Source organism: Pelophylax lessonae (genome assembly GCF_965119305.1).
Source record: "Pelophylax lessonae genome assembly, chromosome: 13".
NCBI classification, from domain to species: domain Eukaryota; kingdom Metazoa; phylum Chordata; class Amphibia; order Anura; family Ranidae; genus Pelophylax; species Pelophylax lessonae.
Window position 1 is genome coordinate 97,393,748 of NC_138780.1, and position 22,167 is coordinate 97,415,914.

The 22,167-nt window shown below is 43.2% G+C and overlaps 1 protein-coding gene across 1 annotated transcript in view; it reads right to left on the bottom strand.

Moving 5' to 3' along the window:
- The window catches only part of SCFD1 (sec1 family domain containing 1), a 326,499-nt gene that overhangs the window by 256,015 nt on the left and 48,317 nt on the right, over nt 1-22,167 (bottom strand). The window contains exons 3-5 of the mRNA XM_082275124.1: nt 20,017-20,105; nt 5,976-6,066; nt 4,185-4,307 (exon numbers count right to left, since the gene is read on the bottom strand). Coding sequence (XP_082131250.1) covers nt 4,185-4,307; nt 5,976-6,066; nt 20,017-20,105 — 303 coding nt within the window. The remainder of the gene's footprint in view (nt 1-4,184; nt 4,308-5,975; nt 6,067-20,016; nt 20,106-22,167) is intronic.

The following is a 22,167-nucleotide window of genomic DNA, read 5'->3' on the forward strand; positions in this document are numbered from 1 at the left end:
ATATAATACTTATATCTGATCAATAATATTTTATTATACCTTCAGTAAATAGAATATTTATACAATATAATACAACACCTACAATATCATAGACGTCCTTCCATTCTTGTGCTGCCCGCGTGCCCTATATCCTTGGGACTCAGCTTATCACAGTAAAGGGCGAATCACAGCAGGTCCTTTACCAAGTGATCAGCTGTCAGCCAATGACAGCTGATTACAGAAGTAAACAGAAGCCGGTTATCGGCTTTTTTTTTTTTTTTTTTATTAACGTTAGAGGGACATCAGTCCCCATAGTTTCCACCAGTGCTGCTAATACATACACCATTGCTACTGTGACATTTGATCTCCCATATTTTTTTACATTATTTTTCTGTACTACTACAAAATTAGTGTTTGCACCTTTGAATACCTTCTGGAAATTTACATACTCAATAAAACTTGTGAAAGAAAGCACATGGTCCCACTACCTCAAGAATTTAATTTTAAAGTGGGATTTTAGTGAGTAAATTAAAGTGGATGTAAACCCTCACACATATACCCAATGAGGTGAATCAGTGAGGTGAGTCAGATGATACACAGAGATGAGACAAATCTCCCTACATAATTTTTACATGCATATCTGCTGTCTTCAGCTTTCAATATTCTTTAGAAAGTGAATATTGTGTTATTTTTACTTCCTCTTTCAGCGGTGGGAGAGGAGTCTGGGCATAAACTAGGGATGCACCGAAATGAAATTCTTGGCCGAAGCCGAAGCCGAATAATAATGAAATGTTTGGCCGAAGGCCGAATACCGAACGCGGTGTTTCGCATTTTTTCCATTTATTTTGCCAATTTTTTGTCCTCTCTTGTCCTCATGTCTCTCTCTCTCTCTTGTCCTCTCATGTCTCTCTCTCTCTTGTCCTCTCATGTCTCTCTCCCTAAATGTTACTGTAGGGAATGGGATTCAGTGCACACTGCAGCCTTGTACCATAGGGTTAATGTTAGTGACACTGTAGGGATTGGGAAGGATGCTGGGAATGGAAATCAGGAAGCATGCAGGCAGCCTTGTAAATTTTAATTGCAGATACAGGGCACTGGGCAGGTCAGGGTTAATGTGGTAACATCAATTACTCAGTGACAGTCAGTCAGTGTCAGTGTGGACTCGATCAGATTATACCGTGACAGACAGTCTCTCATAGTGGTGGTAGTAGGAGGCTGGAGGTGGACTAGTAGGACCCTGGAAAGGAGCACAACCGCATACATACATTACTCACTCGTGCACTGCAGCCCGCCCCACACATTCAGTGAGTCTTACTCTCCTCCATAGTTTTTTCAATGGCACATTCAGGAAGCCAATCGCGCCGTGAGTAGCGGCACAGCGGAACCAATCAGGTGTGCAGGCACGCGTGATTGGTTCGCTGTGCAGCTAATCACGGCGTGATTGGCTTCCTGAATGTGCCATTGAAAAAACTAGGGAGGAGAGTAAGACTCACTGAATGTGTGGGGCGGGCTGCAGTGCACGAGTGAGTAATGTATGTATGCTCACCGCTGAAGTGTCCCGGCTTCCCCTGCCTAACATGGAAGTCTGTGAGTCCTCCTGTCCTCCTCCGAGTCCCTTCCCCCTGTAAATATCGTGACCTCGGCGATATGAATATCGCCTATGGCCACAGAACGATAGTCGATATCATATCGACTATCGTTCAGCCCTATTGTTCGGCACAAAATTATTCGGCCTTTTGACTTATTCGGCCGAACACCGAAAGTGCTATTTTTTCTATTTTCGGCCGAATAATGTTCGGCCGCCGAATATTCGGTGCATCCCTAGCATAAACCATGTGACAAATGATTGGAGGAAAGGCACGCACACCCCTCCACATAGGTAGAGGAAGAAAGAAACTTGCAGAGCTGTGCTGTGAATAGTTTAGCTCTCTGCTAATCTATTTATAGCAACCTCCCCAACACAATTTTTCAGCTGCTTTTACCTCCAGTGTTAGAGAACTTGTCAGAAGTTATCATGCTGATAACAGAGGAACGAAGCAGCACAAAGATACAGGACTTAGGGCTTTGGAGAGAGATAAGTAAACACTACAGATATATGTGCTCAGGTCAAATTTCATGAATCGGTTTTATAGCTACTTGTAATCATAGTAAATCCTCATAGAATACATAGTTAGTCTGGTTGAAAAAAGACAAAAATCTAAATAGCTCAACCAATAAAAGAAGGGGGGGGGGGTATTATATAATCCTATATCAATAATTGATCCAGAGAAAGGCAAAACAAAAAACCCAGCAAAGCATTATCCAATTTGTTCCAACAGGGGGGAAATGTCTTCCTGATCCCCCAAGATGCATTTGGATATTCCCTGGATCAAATTTACCAATAAATATTAGTATCCAGTTATATTATGTACATTTAGGAGAGAATCCAGTCCATTTTTTTTTTTTTTAAAGCAATCTACGGAGCTGGACAGAACCAGTTCTTGAGGGAGTCTACTTGACAGTTTCACAGCTCTTACTGTGAAGAAACCTTTCCGTATTTTGAAAATAAAGCCCCCTGTGAATAACTCAACATCAAGTTCACTATATAGACCACTTGCAATGGATATAAAAAGTCTACACATCCCTGTTAAAATGTCAGGTTTCTGTGATGTAAAAAAATGAGACAAAGATAAATCATTTCAGAACTAAAAATAAAAAACTAAAATAATGTGGTTGCATAAGTGTGCACACCCTCTTATAACTGGGGATGTAGCTGTGTCTAGAATTAAGCAATCACATTCAAACTCATGTTAAATAGGAGTCAGTACACACATGCCATCATTTAAAGCGCCTCTGATTAACCCCAAATAAAGTTCAGCTGTTCTAGTAGGTCTTTCCTGATATTTTCTTAGTCGCATTCTACAGCAAAAGCCATGGTCCGCAGAGAGTATCCAAAGCATCAGAGGGATCTGATTGTGAAAGGCTATCAGTCAGGAGAAGAGTGCAAAAGAGTTTCCAAGGCATTGGATATACCATGGAACACAGTGAAGACGGTCATCATCAAGTGGAGAAAATATGGCACAACAGTGACATTACCAAGAACTGGACGTCCCTCCAAAAAGGATGAAAAGACGAGAAGAAAACTAGTCAGGGAGGCTGCCAAGAGGCCTACAGCAACATTAAAGGAGCTGCAGGAATATCTGGCAAGTAATGGCTGTGTGGTACATGTAACAACAATCACCTGTATTCTTCCTATGTCTGGGCTATGGGGTAGAGTGACAAGACAAAGAAAAACATCCAAACCCGGCTACGTCTCCCAAAAGCATGTGGAAAATGTGTTATGGTCTGATGAAACAAAGGTTGAACTTTTTGGCCATAATTCCAAAAGATATGTTTGGCACAAAAACAACACTGCGCATCACCAAAAGAACACCATACCCACATTGAAGCATGGTGGTGGCAGCATCATGATTTTTCATCATGCTGTTTTTCTTCAGATGGAACAGGGGCCTTTGTCAAGGTAGAGGGAATTATGAACAGTTCCAAACACCAGTCAATATTGGCACAAAACCTTCAGGCTTCGGCTAGAAAGCTGAACACCTTTCAGCATGACAATGACCAAAAGCATACATCCAAATCAACAAAGGAATGAAGATTACAGTTTTGGAATGGCCCAGCCAGAGCCCAGACCTGAATCCAATTGAAAATTTGTGGGGTGATCTGAGGAGGTCTGTGCACAAGAGATACCCTCTCAATCTAACAGATTTGAAATTGCAACTGCCACCATTTTATTCTCAAGGATCCCCAATTTCAGAATATATAATGTTTGGGGCTTTTACCTATTCTTCAGACCTAAAATGTGCATTTTTAACACATGTGCAAAGTATAGTAGAATAGTGAATATACAAGCAAACTGCAATCTTGCAGTAGATCTCTCTCTCGAATTGAATCACTACTTTTGGTCAGTGCTCCAAAAGGTGGAGTTTGTATAAATGATTAGATATCTTCCTTGGGTTTAACTTAGTAGTCACCATATCCCTATTTCCTTCAACAAATAAAAATATGCATATTTCTTTAAACTTTTTGCAAGGATAATAAGACAATTCAAAGCAAGGATGAAAGAGAATCATAAGGATGTGTGTACTGTATTTGTCCACTAGATTTTAATGTGCAAATTGCTGCTCAAATGACACACTCTAAAAGATAATGCTAATAAGCAATTTCACCTTTGATACTTGAGCCACTGTGTTAGCAGTAAGTGCTGCACTTGCTATATCCTCCAGTTTACTGCGGGAGATTGCAGAGATGAAGTTCAAGTAATAGGACTCATACAACTGGGTCCTCAGATCCTGCAATTAAGGAAAAAAACTATTAAAATAAGCCAAACGCCGGGCCTGTTTGTGGGGTTCCAATATAAAAATTAGGATACTGTTCATCACTAACATGCAGCAAGATTATTGCCTTTACCAGTACCAGCATATGCAGAACTACCTCCCTCCTTCCCCACATCAGCATGCAGTAGGACAGAATACTACCTACTACCGTGTTTCCCCGAAAATAAGCCAGAGTCTTTTATTAATTTTGGCTACAAAAACTGCATTAAGGTTTATTTTCGGGGGATGTCTTATGTGTCCCCTGTCTTCTCTACCCCTTTCCCTCCCTGTCAGCTCAGGAGTCAGCATCTCTGTAATCCCCAAAAAAAACTATAGTAAAAGTCCTTCTAAAATCATTTAATCCGTTCTGTAAATGGATTATATAATGTCCAGTGTGTGTCTTTACGTAACATTGTAGAAAATACGTTATTTACAGCGTCGCTAGATGCTCACATGATCCGCCGGAGCTCTCCTTTCCCACTCCGAAGCACTGCCGAGGGAGATGCCGAGATCCCCTCTGACATGAGCCCTGCTTCAAGCACTGCAGGGGGAGGGGCCGCTGAAATCAGCCGGGGGGAGAAGGAGAGCTCTGGTGGGTCACATGAGCGCCCAGCGGCACTGTAAATAAGGTATTTTCTAAAACAATGATACATCAAAGACACACACTGGACAATATATAGTTCAGTTTTACAGCGTGGATTACATGATTTTACAAGGATTTTAACTAGAGCTTATTTTCAGGGTAGGGCATATATTGCAGGCATCATAGAAAACAGAGATAGGTCTTATTTTCCGGGTAGGTCTTATTTTGGGGGAAACACGGTAGCATTCTTAAAGAACCCATCCATGAATGTATTGGGCGGGATATTGTAAGAGTTTTCCTACAGTGAGCCAGCAATACAGCAGATGGAATTCACTGTGTGGGTCATACTCTCCAAGATAAAACTGGCGTAAGGATTTTGTCAGCCCTATCTGTTGTCAGTAAGGCCCCTGTCACACGTATGCGACTTGTCCTGAGACTTGGGAGTGCTAAGTCGCATGACAAGTCATATCCCCATGATTTCCAAAAAATACCATTAATATCTGTGCGATTTGAAGTTGCAGCGACTTCAAAATAGTCCCTGCACTACTTTGGTATGACTTTGATGCAACTTGAGGTCCATAGACCTAAACGGAATCCCAAACAGAACTCCTCTTAAAGAAATCCAGCCATGGGGTGAATATGAAAGATTTTCTTGCTGGCTGACCACCTTCTGAAAAAAAATATTTTTTTCTAAATTGTCCCTGGCTTCCATGTTTGCTAAGTAACAGAGTAGGAACAGGCAATTTAGTGGTCACATGCTTAACAAGTGCATTTTTGCAGGTCAGGGGCTTAGAATACATAAAAACCAGGTAGCATTTTTAGAGGGAGATCAAGTAAAGCAGCTTCATATTTCCAGCATGATGGCTTTCCTTTCAAACTCAGGACTGTGGTGGTCATGTAGTAAATTGATTCAGAAGGTGCCAAAGAAGAAGAGAGGGAAATGTATACACTTTATATAGGGGCACATAGACTGCAGACTCATTTTTTGTTGAATGTAATTTTATGGGATGTAATGGGTGAGAAAAACTGCTTAAAACAAAAAAGTAAGAACAAAGTCATACCTGACAGATTCTGTCCACATTCTCCTCTGTAGGCATCACAAAATACACAGCTGGAACATCTGGAATTGCATCACGGTCTGAGTGCAGGAGTCTGAAGAAAAGAACATATAGTGCTGCGATGAATAGACTGTATACAAGTACAGACTTAACTGTCATTTTCAGCAGCATATTAATAAAAATATTGCAAATATGCTCTTGTTTTTGAGTTTTCTACATTAGATAGAATTATCATATAACCGCTTTCATGATTTACTTTTCCACATACAAGAAATAACTGGATTTTTGTACTTACTATACTCTTAAGTCCGTGACAGACGCAGCTCCATATATTTCTAGACCATTAGTTATGCTCCTCCCATCAGGAATAGGACACAAGGCAGGACAAAGCTTTACCACGCCTATGGGGCTGTCCCTGCAGGCATAACCCCACACACTCTGCTACAGCTATCGTTACAAGCAGTGTTTAGAAGACAAAAACCCAATTTCACTCAAAAGTAGAGGGGCCGGTGCTGTGTCTGTCAATGGACTTCAGAGAAAAGGATTTTACAGTAAGTACAAAAATCCAGTTTTCTCTATCGTCCATTGACATATGCAGCTCCATATCTTCTTAGACCATTGGGACGTCCCAAAGCAGTATATGCATGAAGGGTGGAAAAAAACAACGCCAAAAAAGAACGTACTTCCCCAAAAGGCTAAACGTAGCCAACCAGGTAACATGGAGCTCAACCAGGAACAACTGGAGCTTACCCAAAAAAACATACACCCTCATAGAGAACAAAAAATCTCTTTTAGACAGCAGCTTGCAAAACCTTGTGGCCAAAAGAGGCATCCGAAGATGCTAACACATCTACTTTGTAGAATTTTGGAAACGTATGCACAGACGACCAAGTTGTCGCCTTGCAAACTTGCATCACTGACACCTGATGGCGAAAAGCCCAAGAGGCACTCAACGCTCTAGAACAGTGGTTCTTAACCTGGGTTCGATCGAACCCCAGGGGTTCGGTGAGTCAGTCTCACAGGTTCGGCGGAGGTCAAGACACACACCCGACTCATATGATTCGTGATGACACGCCCCGCTCATTGGCTGCAGGTGATCACGCAACATCACTTGGCCTATCTGTGCTGCAGGGAATTTGGCACGCCCAGTAGTCGAATTGTAACTGTAGTGATGGTACGTCGTGTGATTTCTTTCTTAATGTTAATCCCTTCATACTATGTCAAGCAAAAAAAGAAAGTGGTCGGACGAATATGTACATTATGGATTCACATGTATAACGGAACGTGATGGGAGTCAGCGTCCTAACTGCACGATTTGCAATGTCAAGTTGAGCAGTTCTAGTCTAGCACCGGCAAAACTAAGAGAACACTTCCTTAAGCTGCATGGAGATGGAAAATACAAGAACACAACGCTCGCTGAATTCAAGGTGAGGAGAGCCAGATTTTATTTTTCCAATTAAGAAGGGTTCGGTGAATGCGCATATGAAACTGGTGGGGTTCAGTACCTCCAACAAGGTTAAGAACCACTGCTCTAGAAGAATGTGCCTTCAGAGGGAAAGGAGGAACCTGACCCTTCAGAGAAAAGGCCTGAACTACCGTCTGCCTGATCCATCTGGATATGGTAGCAGCAGACGCAGCCAATCCTTTACGAGGTCCATCGGTAAGGACAAAATACAGCATCTGATTTTCTGAAAGACTCAGTGGCAGCCAGGTAAACCCTGATCGCCCGAACCACATCCAAAGAGTGCAAGGCAATTTCCTTGGGATGCTTAGGCTTGGAACAGAGTGAAGGCAGCACAATGTCTTCATTCAAATGAAAATCAGAAACCACCTTAGGAAGAAAAGACTGATTAAGTCAGAGTACCATATTATCTTTGTAGACCACCAAATAGATGAGCGGCAGGACAACGCCCCCAAGTCAGACATTCTGCGGGCAGAAGTGATAGCCACCAAGGCAACCTTCTGAGACAATGAAAGCAGAGAAATCTCTCAAATGTAATCAAAAGGAGGCTTTTGAAGAACAGATAAAACCAAATTCAGATCCACGGAGGTAGCGGGGATCGTCTCGGGCGAGCCATATGGCGCAATCCCTGAATGAAAGTACGAACCAAGGCAAGCGTAGCTAACGGGCGCTGGAAATATATAGCCATAGCCAAAGCCAACCCTTGACCTTTGATAGTGCCCAAAGCCAACCGCTGTTCAACCCCTTTTTGCAAAAAAGCCAAAATCCCAGCTACTGAAAACAAGCGAGGGTGCACCTTCAGTGATTCACACCATAAAATGTACAATTTCCACGTACGATGATAGATCTTCCTGGCCTTCAATAGTGTCAATAGTCAATCTCTCAACACCTGGCTTTCAACAGCCAATGCCGTTAAAGCCAGTGTATGTAAAGCAGGATGGAAGATCGGCCCTTCAGACAGCAGATCCTCACTGAGAGGAAGTCTCCAAGGAGCATCGGCAACCAACCTTAACAGGTCTACGTACCAAGAACTGCGAGGCCAGTCTGAGGCCACAAGAACGACGGGAATCCCTTCCTCCTCTATCCTGCGTAGAAGCCTCGGCAGGAGTTTCAGTGGAGGAAAGGCGTAAATCAGCTGATACCAACCCCAAGAAGCCACCAGTGCGTCTGTGGCATCGGCCAGAGGATTGTGAGACCTGGCTACGAACCTCTGAACCTTCCTGTTGAGACGAGAAGCAAACAGATCGACCTCGAGTGAACCCCCCCCCCCGGAAACACAGGAGATGAAACACCTCCAGGTGTAAGGACCATTCCCCTTGATCCAACACCTGACGACTCAGGTAATCCGTTTGCCATTTCTCCACACCTGGGATGTGTACAGCAGAGAGGGCTGTAGATATGAGTCCTTGATATCCATTTTTGGAGGCCAAGAAGTCTCCCTGGTGTAGGGACGCCACTACCGTACGGATGGCTTTCATCCGAAACAAATGTACCCACAAGAAGCGGTTCAGAGCCTTGAGATCCAGGATTGGATGCACCTTACCATCTTTTCTGGACACAGTAAACAGGTTTGAATAAAACCCTTGAAAGCGTTCCTGAGAGGGAACTGGCACAATCACCTTTGTGCAAGCAGATCATGTACCGCCTCTCGAAGATCCTTTAACCGGTCTGGAGATAGATGAAGATTGAACAGGAAGAACCTATCTGACGGTCGAGACCGTAATTCCATCTTGTACCCTGATAGGATCAGTTTGTGAACCCATTTGTCCTGAATCAAGGAAGTCCATGGTTCCGGAAAATAGCGAAGACACCCCCCACCCCAGAAGCGGGTGAGGGCGCCCCTTGATGCATACGATGATTTGTCTGCAGAACCAGACTGGCCAGTCTTTGATTTACCGGACCATGGTTTATTGGAAGACCTGAAAAGGCTTTCCTTTTTCCTTTTTCTTGCGACCCGGGGGTACGAAAAAGCCGCCTATGAGCAGTGAAGGAAGGCCCCCACCTATGACGGAGGATTGAGGGAGAAGAGTACTCTTCCCACCCGTAAGACCTTTGATCAGTTAATCCAGAGAAGATCCAAACAACCTTTCTCCCGTAAAGGGAAGATCAGTCAAGGCCTTCTTGGAAGCCTGGTCCTTCAACCAGCTTTTAAACCACACCATAGGAATGGAAATCCCCACTGCAGACACCCTGGCCACTAGGGAGGCCGCATCCAAGGACGCATCAAACATTAACACAAGGGCTTGAGCCATCTGGTCCAGGAGTTCAATTAGCGCCGTCTATCCACAGGGTCTGTAAAGGCCGGGATTTCTCCACCAGAACCACAATAGACTTATTTAATTTAGAAACTGGGTGATCCACCTTTGGAGGCAAGGTACATCGACTTGAAACCGCCTCCGCAAAGGGATAACGGCGTTTAAAGCACTTGGGCACCACTAGCACGTGCTTGATGCAATATTAACAATATTTTCAAAAAGCTCCGGAACAAGGAAACACCTTTCCTGACTTCTGGGCTTTGCGGGAGCCAAAAGACACTTGTATACCTGACGCTGTAGATTCATCTGCCATTTTTAAAGTTTCTCGCACAGGAACTATGAGTGCTTCCACCAATGCGCACTCCTGCGCGGCGGCTGAAGAGGACCGCCAGAGGATTGGGGGGGACAGCATTACTCACCATACCACGGTACCAGGTGGGCAAAACTCCTAACAGACCAGGGGTGGGGGTGCTGCTAGCCAGGGGGTATGTTGCAACTCAGGGCATTCCAGGTCTTCACGTCCCAGCGAGATGGTCCACTCGCAGGTTCATCCCTATCCATTGGGGCTCTGTCGTGGCAAGGCCTAGTGCTTGACTATAACCTGCTCACGGCCAGGCTGGGAGACCCTAAGGCAGGGGTCTTCAAACTATGGCCCTCCAGCTGTTCAGGAACTACAATTCCCATCATGCCTAGTCCTGTCTATGAATGTCAGAGTTTTACAATGCCTCATGGAATGTGTAGTTCCGCAACAGCTGGAGGGCCGTAGTTTGAGGATCCCTGCCCTAAGGGTATAGATTATCCAGTCCGAAACCCAGCCATCTGTTGCTTGTAGTTCTCCAGGAAATCTAAACTAGTAAATAAAAATTATATATAACACAAATTTCCCTTTTATGTAGCTAAGACCGAAGTCCCAGCAGGGAACTAGGCCCTACACCTTAACTTGGCAGAAACAAACTGGAAGCTGAGGCAGAGTGTGTGGGGTTATGCCTCCAGGGAGGCCCCATAGGCGTGGTAAAGCTTTTTCCTGCCTAGTGTCCTATTCCTGATGGGAGGAGCATAACCCAATGGTCTAGAAAGATATGGAGCTGCGCCTGTCAATGGACGATAGAGAAAAAACAGTATTGCAAGTCTAACCTAAATACGCATTAAAAGTCTTATTAGTAAGGAAAAGTAAAGAGTAACAAATGGAATGAAACATTTATCTGTCCTGAAAGAAATAAAACTCCAAAGCCTGTGGATCTTTGCAGAGGGAGAGAATCAGTTTGGCTGATCCTCTCCCTCAACAGACATCATGTGATCAACGAAAGGTGTCTTGAGCTGAACTTTTTTCAGTAAAGTTAGGAATTCCAGTGCTTCTATTACTAGGATTCTCAATTCATCTTAGTAAGACTAACTTTTGACACAGTTAGGTACTTTTTTTTTTTTTTTTTTTAGAAACTAAACCGTTTTGGTATTGTATAGGGCTGAAACAACTGACCTCCCCCCTCCCTCCTCCTTTCCTCTCTGCCTTTCCTCTCCGCCCATTTCCTGACGTCAGTGAGGGAGTGAGTCATATCGAGGTCAGGGAGAAAAACAGCAAAACGTGAGTGCAGAGCTTACAGTGCTACAGTGTCCTGTACACAGGGCCGCTGATAAACCAGTACAGCCTGCCCTCCTGTAGGGGGCCTGAGCTCTGTCACTTCAGAAGAGGGGCCCGGGCACCTGCAGGAAAGGAGAGCCGGCTGTACTGCCTTGTGACTCCAGGGTGTGGAACCCCCTTTCTTTCTGTGTGTGTCAGGGACAGCTGCAGAGTCTCTCTCTGCCTTTGCTATGAAATCGTTACTGCTGGCCAGGTCCTGAAACTCCCCCTCCCCTCCCTCTGTGATCGGCAGCGTTATCTATTGCAAAGCAGAAAGATCTAGGAGGTAAGAAGCTCTCTGCCTGCTCCACCTCCTCCCTGAGTCCTGAGCTCTGCTCTGCCAATCTCCACACCGTTCTCTATGTGCAGACACTGTAACCTGCAGTGGTTGTAGGGCCTGAATAAAGTAGTCATTCTGCTGGAAGGGTGTAAGTGGGAATGTAGCTGCAGAAAGTTGAGAGAAGGGGGGAAATGTGCCAGCTGCAGGTAGACACTGGCCACCACTGCAGTGCTGGAGCTAGGGGCTAGTGAATACACCTCTCCCTACACCTGACAGACATTTCTATTTGGCACCCCTGAGGTCCCATTCACATCGTAGTGGGAATGCATGTTCCTGCACTAATTTTTTTTAGCTTGTTTTTCACACATAAGGCAGGCTATTTATTTAAATGGACAGCGCTACATTTGACAAATGCACCATAGAAGCTCTAGAACATTTTAAGGCATCCTACTTTTAAGTTTGCCACATTCTGCTAACTGTTTTTGGGGTGCCATTAACAATTAATGGCACCACAAGCACTATGCGAGTTTTGCAGTGCAGGGCCCTGTCAGGTAGGCTGTACGGGGCCCCGTGGTTTCTAACAGCAGCCCTGCCTGTACATACAAAGCAGCCCGCCAAAAAATAGAATAAAAGCTTATCCAGATAAAAGAGTTAATATTCCTTATAAAGTGCAATATTATAACAGAAAAATAAGTGATTAAAAACGTCCATATAGCACATATAGTGGGTCTTTCTTTGCTCCCTATTTCATATCTATGGCTGACATGGACGTTTTTATTCACTTATTTTTCTATTATAATATTGCACCTTATAAGGAATATTAACTCTTTTATCTAGATAAGCGTTTATTATATTATTTACAGTATATAGCAGCTTAATTTAAAAAAAAAAAAGTTTTGGTATAAGTGCCGGTTCACACTTGTGCGGTTTGCGAGATCGCATGTAATTTGGAGCGCACTGCTCCTAAATTACATGCGATCACACTTTGTATGGCTGAATTCGCAGTGCATCCGCAGCAAACTTTTTTGAGCCGCCTCAGAATCGGATCACACAGTGGTTCACACTTGTGCGATCCAATTCTGTGTGAATTTGCAGATCGCACTGCAATATGCGATCGCAACTGGGGGTGTCGTTAACATTTAATTTACACGCCCTGCGTATCGCATATGGCAGTGTGAACTGCCAGATGTGCGGATGCAATGGCCTTAGGCTCGGTTCACATTTGTGCGATGCGGGAATGCTGCGAATATGCAGCGTGTTCCCGCATCGCATCCGCACATCTGGCAGTTCACACTTCTGCCAGTTCACACGCAGGGGGTGTCAATTAAAAGTTAACGACACCCCCAGTTGCAATTGCATATTGCAGTGCGATCTGCAAGTTCGCACAGAATCCAATCGCACTAGTGTGAACCACTGTGCGATCCGATTCTGAGGCGGCTCAAAAAAAAGCCTCATGTGCGAGTTTGCTGCGGACGCGCTGCGAATTCAGCCATACAAAGTGTATGGCTGAACTCGCATGTAATTTAGGAGCAGTGCATTCCGAATTACATGCGATCTCGCAAACCGCACAAGTGTGAACTGGCACTAACACTCTGTTTGTTCATTATTATTTTAAATAAATGAAAAAAAGGCATATTGAGTTTTTTTAATGATTTTATCCGATTAATCAATTAATCGAAAAAATAATCGGCAACTAATCGATTATTAAAATAATCGTTAGTTGCAGCCCTAGTATTGTAGTTAGGAAACAGAGAAATAAAGTGAATACAAGCATTACAAGACAATTACTTGTTTTCGTCAAACCAAGCCTGTAGTGCTCCGTTCCTAACCAAAGCATAATGTTTTAGAACAACTTGTGCTAAGAGACGGGAGTGGATCATTTTTAGACTGCAGATGTCAATACCTAATGGATCCCTGGTGTGGCATTCATACTTTTGGCTTACCACATTCATCACAATCTGACAAAATAATCTCTGTACAATGAACTTTAGCTTTACCATAACTTTGGAATATGAGGATTCAAGCAATTTGTTTCTAATCAAGCAAACCCTTGCACTGCATAATTTTTGGTAGATCTAAAGGAGATTGTACAATCAGACTGTAATGTGTAAGAAGACCCTTTATTAGAGCAGTAAAACCTAATTTGCCTAACAGATTATGCCTACTGCTAGGTTAAGAAACCACTGTATTATCCAAAAACAACTAAGTATAAAAAGAAAAGCCCTTATATATATATATATATACATACATACACACATACACACACACACACAAACAAACACTGCTCAAAAAAATTAAAGGAACACTTAAATCAGAGTATATCATCAAGTCAAGTAAACGCCTGGGATATTGATCTGGTTAGGTAAGTATCAGAGGGGGTTGTTAATCAGTTTCCGCTGCTTTGGTGTTAATGAAATTACCAAACAGGTGCACTGGATAGGCAACAACGAGACAACCTCCAAACAGGAATGGTTTTACAGGTGGAGGCCACTGACATTTTTTCCCTACTCATCTTTTCTGACTGTTTTTCACTAGTTTTGCATTTGGCTAGGTTCAGTGTCACTACTGGTAGCATGAGGAGATACCTGGACCCTATGGAGGTTGCACATGCAGTCTAACTCCTCCAGGATGGCACAATAATACGTACCATTGCCAGAAGGTTTGCTGTTTATCCCAGTACAGTCTCATGAGCATGGAAGAAATTCCAGGAGATAGGTAGTTACTCTAGGAGAGCTGGACAGGGCAGTAAAAGGTCCTTAATCCATCAGCAGGACCGATATCTGCTCCCTTGTGCAAGGAGGAACAGGATGAGCACTGCCAGAGCCCTACAAAATGACCTCCAGAAAACCACGGGTCTTTCAAATGTCTCTGACCAAACAATCAGAAACAGACATAATGAGGGTGGCCTGAGGGTCTGACGTCCTCTAGTGGGCCCTGTGCTCACTGCTAAGCATGGTGGAGCTCGATTGGCATTTGCCATTGAACACTAGAATTGGCAAGTCCACCACTGGCGCCCTGTGCTTTTCACAGATGAGAGCAGGTTCACCCCAAGCACATGTGCGTTCAGCATGACCGGTTTGGTGGTGGATCAGTGATAGTCTGGGGAGGAAAATTCATGGAGTGACGCACAGACCTCTACAGACTAGACAACGGCACTCTGACTGCCAATAGGTAGCGGGATGAAATCCTTGGACCCACTGTCAGACCCTACACTGGTGCCGTGGGTCCTGGGTTCCTCCTGGTGCACTACAATGCCAGGCGTCATGTGGGGAGAACATGTAGCCAGTTCCTGGAGGATGAAGGAATTTATACCATTGAATGGCCCCAACGCTCGCCTGACCTAAATCTAATAGAATATATATATATATATATATATATATATATATATATATATATATATACATACATACATACATACATACACACACACACACACAGAGCTCCAGGATCTGTATATATATATATATATATATATATATATATATATATATATATATATATATACATACATACATACATATACAGTGGGTACGGAAAGTATTCAGACCCCCTTAAATTTTTCACTCTTTGTTATATTGCAGCCATTTGCTAAAATCATTTAAGTTCATTCTTCTTCCTCATGAATGTACACATAGCACGCCATACTGACAGAAAAACACAGAATTGTTGACATTGTTGCAGATTTATTAAAAAAGAAAAACTGAAATATCACATGGTCCTAAGTATTCAGACCCTTTGCTCAGTATTTAGTAGAAGCCCCCTTTTGATCTAATACAGCCAGGAGTCTTTTTGGGAAAGATGCAACAAGTCTTTCACACCTGGATTTGGGGATCCTCTGCCATTCCTCCTTGCAGATCCTCTCCAGTTCTGTCAGGTTGGATGGTAAACGTTGGTGGACAGCCATTTTAGGTCTCTCCAGAGATGCTCAATTGGGTTTAAGTCAGGGCTCTGGCTGGGCCATTCAAGAACAGTCACGGAGTTGTTGTGAAGCCACTCCTTCATTATTTTAGCTGTGTGCTTAGGGTCATTGTCTTGTTGGAAGGTAAACCTTCGGCCCAGTCTGAGGTCCAGAGCACTCTGGAGAAGGTTTTTGTCCAGGATATCCCTGTACTTGGCCGCATTCATCTTTCCCTTGATTGCAACCAGTCGTCCTGTCCCTGCAGCTGAAAAACACCCCCACAGCATGATGCTGCCACCACCATGCTTCACTGTTGGGACTGTATTGGACAGGTGATGAGCAGTGCCTGGTTTTCTTCACACATACCGCTTAGAATTAAGGCCAAAAAGTTCTATTTTGGTCTCATCAGACCAGAGAATCTTATTTCTCACCATCTTGGAGTCCTTCAGGTGTTTTTTTAGCAAACTCCATGCGGGCTTTCATGTGTCTTACACTGAGGAGAGGCTTCCGTCGGGCCACTCTGCCATAAAGCCCCAACTGGTGGAGGGCTGCAGTGATGGTTGACTTTCTACAACTTTCTCCCATCTCCTGACTGCATCTCTGGAGCTCAGCCACAGTGATCTTTGGGTTCTTCTTTACCTCTCTCACCAAGGCTCTTCTCCCCCGATAGCTCAGTTTGGCCGGACGGCCAGCTCTTTGAAGGGTTCTGGTCGTCCCAAACGTCTTCCATTTGAGGATTATGGAGGCCACTGTGCTCTTAGGAACCTTAAGTGCAGCAGAAATATTTTTGTAACCTTGGCCAGATATGTGCCTTGCCACAATTCTGTCTCTGAGCTCTTCAGGCAGTTCCTTTGACCTCATGATTCTCATTTGCTCTGACATGCATTGTGATCTGGAAGGTCTTATATAGACAGGTGTGTGGCTTTCCTAATCAAGTCCAATCAGTATAATCAAACACAGCTGGACTCAAATGAAGGTGTAGAACCATCTCAAGGATGATCAGAAGAAATGGAAAGCACCTGAGATAAATATATGAGTGTCACAGCAAAGGGTCTGAATACTTAGGACCATGTGATATTTCAGTTTTTCTTTTTTAATAAATCTGCAACAATGTCAACAATTCTGTTTTTCTGTCAGTATGGGGCGCTATGTGTACATTCATGAGGAAGAAGAATGAACCTAAATGATTTTAGCAAATGGCTGCAATATAACAAAGAGTGAAAAATTTAAGGGGGTCTGAATACTTTCCGTACCCACTGTATATATATATATATATATACACATATACACACACATACATACATAAAACACACATACATACATACACACTGCAGATTATATATTAGTATATATTTGTAATCACATTAATTACCAATTTTCAAAATAACTACCAAAACGTATTTATAAAAAATATAAATTGTGCCATATATAAATTAAAAAATAAGCCTAGATTCACACTGGTGCGGTGCAGGGAACCGCATGTGATTCGAAGAGGAATAGCACCGCATTCCTGTTCAAATCACATGCGATTCTTTGAAGCGTGATTTCAGCTTATTTATTTTGTATGATTAAATCGCACCACATTTGCATGAAAAAGGGGCATACACCTTTTTTGCCTGGCTGGAATCAGATCGCAAAGCTGTTCACATCTACAGTGCCTTGCGAAAGTATTCGGCCCCCTTGAACCTTTTGCCACATTTCAGGCTTCAAAACATAAAGATATAAAACTGTAAATTTTTGTGAAGAATGAACAACAAGTGGGACACAATCATGAAGTGGAACGAAATTTATTGGATATTTCAAACTTTGTTAACAAATAAAAAACTGAAAAATTACTTTGTAGCGCCACCTTTTGCTGCGATTACAGCTGTAAGTCGCTTGGGGTATGTCTCTATCAGTTTTGCACATCGAGAGACTGAAATTTTTGCCCATTCCTCCTTGCAAAACAGCTCAAGCTCAGTGAGGTTGGATGGAGAACATTTGTGAACAGCAGTTTTCAGTTCTTTCCACATATTCTCGATTGGATTCAGGTCTGGACTTTGACTTGGCCATTCTAACACCTGGATATGTTTATTTGTGAACCATTCCATTGTAGATTTTGCTTTATGTTTTGGATCATTGTCTTGTTGGAAGACAAATCTCCGTCCCAGTCTAAGGTCATTTGCAGACTCCATCAGGTTTTCTTCCAGAATGGTCCTCTATTTGGCTCCATCCATCTTCCCATCAATTTTAACCATCTTCCCTGTCCCTGCTGAAGAAAAGCAGGCCCAAACCATGATGCTGCCACCACCATGTTTGACAGTGGGGATGGTGTGTTCAGGGTGATGAGCTGTGTTGCTTTTACGCCAAACATAACGTTTTGCATTGTTGCCAAAAAGTTTGATTTTGGTTTCATCTGACAGAGCACCTTCTTCCACATGTTTGGTGTGTCTCCCAGGTGGCTTGTGGCAAAGTTTAAACGACACTTTTTATGGATATCTTTAAGAAATGGCTTTCTCCTTGCCACTCTTCCATAAAGGCCAGATTTGTGCAGTATATGACTGATTGTTGTCCTATGGACAGAGTCTCCCACCTCAGCTGTAGATCTCTGCAGTTCATCCAGAGTGATCATGGGCCTCTTGGTTGCATCTCTGATCAGTCTTCTCCTTGTATGAGCTGAAAGTTTAGAGGGACGGCCAGGTCTTCGTAGATTTGCAGTGGTCTGATACTGCTTCCATTTCAATATTATCGCTTGCACAGTGCTCCTTGGGATGTTTAAAGCTTGGGAAATCTTTTTGTATCCAAATCCGGCTTTAAACTTCTCCACAACAGTATCTCGGACCTGCCTGGTGTGTTCCTTGTTCTTCATGATGCTCTCTGCGCTTTAAACAGACCTCTGAGACTATCACAGAGCAGGTGCATTTATACGGAGACTTGATTACAAACAGGTGGATTCTATTTCTCATCATTAGTCATTTAGGTCAACATTGGATCATTTAGAGATCCTCACTGAACTTCTGGAGAGAGTTTGCTGCACTGAAAGTAAAGGGGCTGAATAATTTTGCACGCCCAATTTTTCAGTTTTTTATTTGTTAACAAAGTTTGAAAAATCCAAAAAATTTTGTTCCACTTCATGATTGTGTGCCACTTGTTGCTGATTCTTCACAAAAAAATACAGTTTTATATCTTTATGTTTGAAGCCTGAAATGTGGCAAAAGGTCGCAAAGTTCAAGGGGGCCGAATACTTTCGCAAGGCACTGTATGTGATCGGATTCTGCCAATCGCACTGCAATTTACAAACCCCGCAACACATTAGTGTGAACCTAGGCTAAAAGGTCAACAGAAAAAAATGCTGTCAAATTGGTAACTCAAATTCCAATATTAAAACATTACTAAGGCTCCATGCTACACGTTCCAACAGTAAGATGTACAACTACAAAGTGAAGCTGGTGTCTACCACATTGTACATTACTTAACCACTTAAGCCCCGGAAGATTTTACCCCCTTCCTGACCAGGGGGTATTTTGCGATTCGGCACTGCGTGACTTTAACGGACAATTGCGCGGTCGTGCGACGCTGTATCTAAACTAATTTGGCGTCCTTTTTTTCCCACAAACAGAGCTTTCTTTTGGTGGTATTTGATCACCTGTGCGATTTTTTGATCACGCGCTATAAACAAAAAAACAGCGTCAATTTTGCAAAAATAGCAATATTTTTCACATTTTTTTATATGAAATTCCCCCCCAAAAAAATGTAAAAATCAAATTTTTTTAACATTTTCGGCCAATTTGTTTTATGCTACCTATGTTTGGTAAAAAAAAATTGCAAAAAGCGTATTTTGATTGGTTTGCGCAAAAGTTATCGCATTTACTAACAAAGGGAAAGATTTTTGTCAATTTTGTTGTTTTTTTTTTTAACGCGTAATGGCGGCGATCTGCGATTTTTTTTGCGGTACTGCGACATTGCGGCGGACAGATCGGACCCTTGACTGACATTTTTGACACTTTTGGGGTTACCAGTGACATTACTACAGTAATCAGTGCTATACATATGCACTGTTACTGTAAAAATACACTGGTAGTGAAGGGGTTAACTTTATTTGAGAGGGAGGGGCTGTGTGTGTCCCTAGGGGCGTGCTTTCTACTGTGATTGGCTGTGGCTTCAGATGTATGAAGAGTGATCAACGGTTCTACATAGTAGAACCGTATGATCATCCTTCATACACCGGGGAGAATGACAGGCAGCTTGTTTACACAAGCCGCCTGACTTCCTCCCTCTCCCCCGACGATCGCAGAGTGACCGGCGGACATCGGGTCCGCCGGTCACACGCGCGGGGGGGGGGCGCGTGACCGCGCGGGAGCGCGCCTCCGGGGGCGCGCGCTCGCTCCCTAGATCTTCACAGGCTAGCGACGTAGACCTACGTCGATTTGCCTGTGAGGGGCTGACTGCCGACGTAGATCTGTGTTAGGCAGTCGGCAAGTGGTTAAAGATATTCCAACGTTGTATTCGTTTTAACAAATCTAGCAACAAAAAAAATGAATAAAAAACTTACAGGTGTAAAGTGACCCCCATATCTCTAAGTTCCTTCACAGAGAGCAGAGGAGAGATGATATCTTGGCCAAAACGATCGTAAATGAGGACCTGAAAAGGAAGAAGCATTGTAACTGAGTTAAGCCCATACATTTGTATTGAAAGTAAAATGTTTAGTGTTGAGAAAGAAATAAACGCTAGCATTTCCAGCATTATCAATTGTTACAAGATCAATTAAAGCTAAACTCCACGAATGCGAAAAAAAACCAACACTTGCAGAAGGGCCCCCTAGCACTGCAGGGGTGAAATGCACATTCAGAAATCCTTCCCCCTGCCCGTGCAGTGATTTCACAACATAAGCAGAGCTTGCAGAATTAACAGACCTCCTCCCTCCAGCTTTTAACAGAGCGTCTGTGCCATGTCTGTTGCCGGCAAAGCATAGAAAATGGAGCTGATGGGTTCTAATTGATAAAAGGAGCTGTCACCTTTTTGGTAATTAGGCTCAGGATCTGCTCTGTTATCTCAACTTAGAAGAGTGGCACAGGCATATAGCCTGTACCTATCTTAAGTAATTCCCCTGATTCCGTCAATTCTCCTAATGTGAATGACAATATATTAGCAACTACATTCAACAATAATTTGCACAAGGATATGATAAAGCAGTGTGTTTTCTCGCATATAATGATTGAATATTGTTCCCTACCTAGGTTACATAGGTTGAAAAAAAGACAAAAGTCTATCTAATTCAACCAATAATAAATAAACAAACCTTACAATCCCATACCAAAAGTTGATCCAGAGGAAGGCGAAAAAACCCAGGAAAGCATGATCCAATTTGCTACAGCAGGGGAAAAAAATTACATCCTGATCCCCCAGAGAGGCAATCGGATTTTCCCTGAATAAACTTTACCTATAAATGTTAGTACCCATGTACATTTAGGAAAGAATCCAGGCCTTTCCTAAAGCAATCTACTGAGCTGGCCAGAACCACCTCTGGAGGGAGTCTATATACTGTAAAGAAACCTTTCCGTATTTGGAGATTTAATCTCATTTCCTCTAGATGTAGAGTGCCCCCTTGTCCTCTGTGATGACCTTAAAGTGAATAACGCAACACTAAAGTTCACTATATGGATCCCTTATGTATTTGTACATGTTGATAATATCCCACCTTAATCTCCTCTTCTCAAGAGAAAATAAATTCAGTTCCTCTGAACTTTCCTCATAGCTGAGCTCTTCCACACTTCTTATCAGTTTGGTTGTCCATTTTTGCACTTTCTGCAGTCCCCCGATATCCTTTTTGTGAACTGGTGCCCAAAACTGAACTGCATATTCCAGATGAGGTCTTACTAATGATTTTCTACAGGGGCAAAATTATATCTCCCTCTCTCTGGAGTCCATGCCTTTCTTAACCACTTGCCGACCGCCGCAAGTACATATACTGCGGCGGTCAGCCCCTCACAGGCAAAGTGACATATATATACGTAACTAGCCTGTGAGGCTCTGGGGAGCGAGCGCGCGCCGCCGGCGGAGCGCTCCCGCGCGGTCACGGACCCCCCCGTGCGTGTGACCGGCGGACCCGATGTCCGCCGGTCACTCGGCGATCGTCGGGGGAGAGGGAGAAAGGCAGGCGGCTAGTATAAACAAGCCGCATGTCATTCTCCCCTGTGTAGAAACAATGATCATACGGTTCTACTATGTAGGACCGTTGATCATTGTTCCTACAGCTCAAGCCACAGCCAATCACAGTTAGAATCACACCCCTAGGGACACACACAGCCCCTCCCTCTCAAATAAAGTTAACTCCTTCACTGCCAGTGTAATTTTACAGTAACAGTGCATATGTATAGCACTGATTACTGTAGAAATGTCACTGGTAACCCCAAAAGTGTCAAAAATGTCAGTCAAGGGTCCGATCTGTCCGCCGCAATGTCGCAGTACCGCAAATAAAAAAAAACGCAGATCGCCGCCATTACGCGTTAAAAAAAAAAACAACAAAAATGACAAAAATCTTTCGCTTTGTTAGTAAACGCGATAACTTTTGCGCAAACCAATCAAAATACGCTTTTTGCGATTTTTTTTACTAAACATATGTAGCATAAAACAAATTGGCCGAAAAATGTTAAAAAATTTTGATTTTTACATTTTTTTTGTTAATAGCGCGTGATCAAAAAAT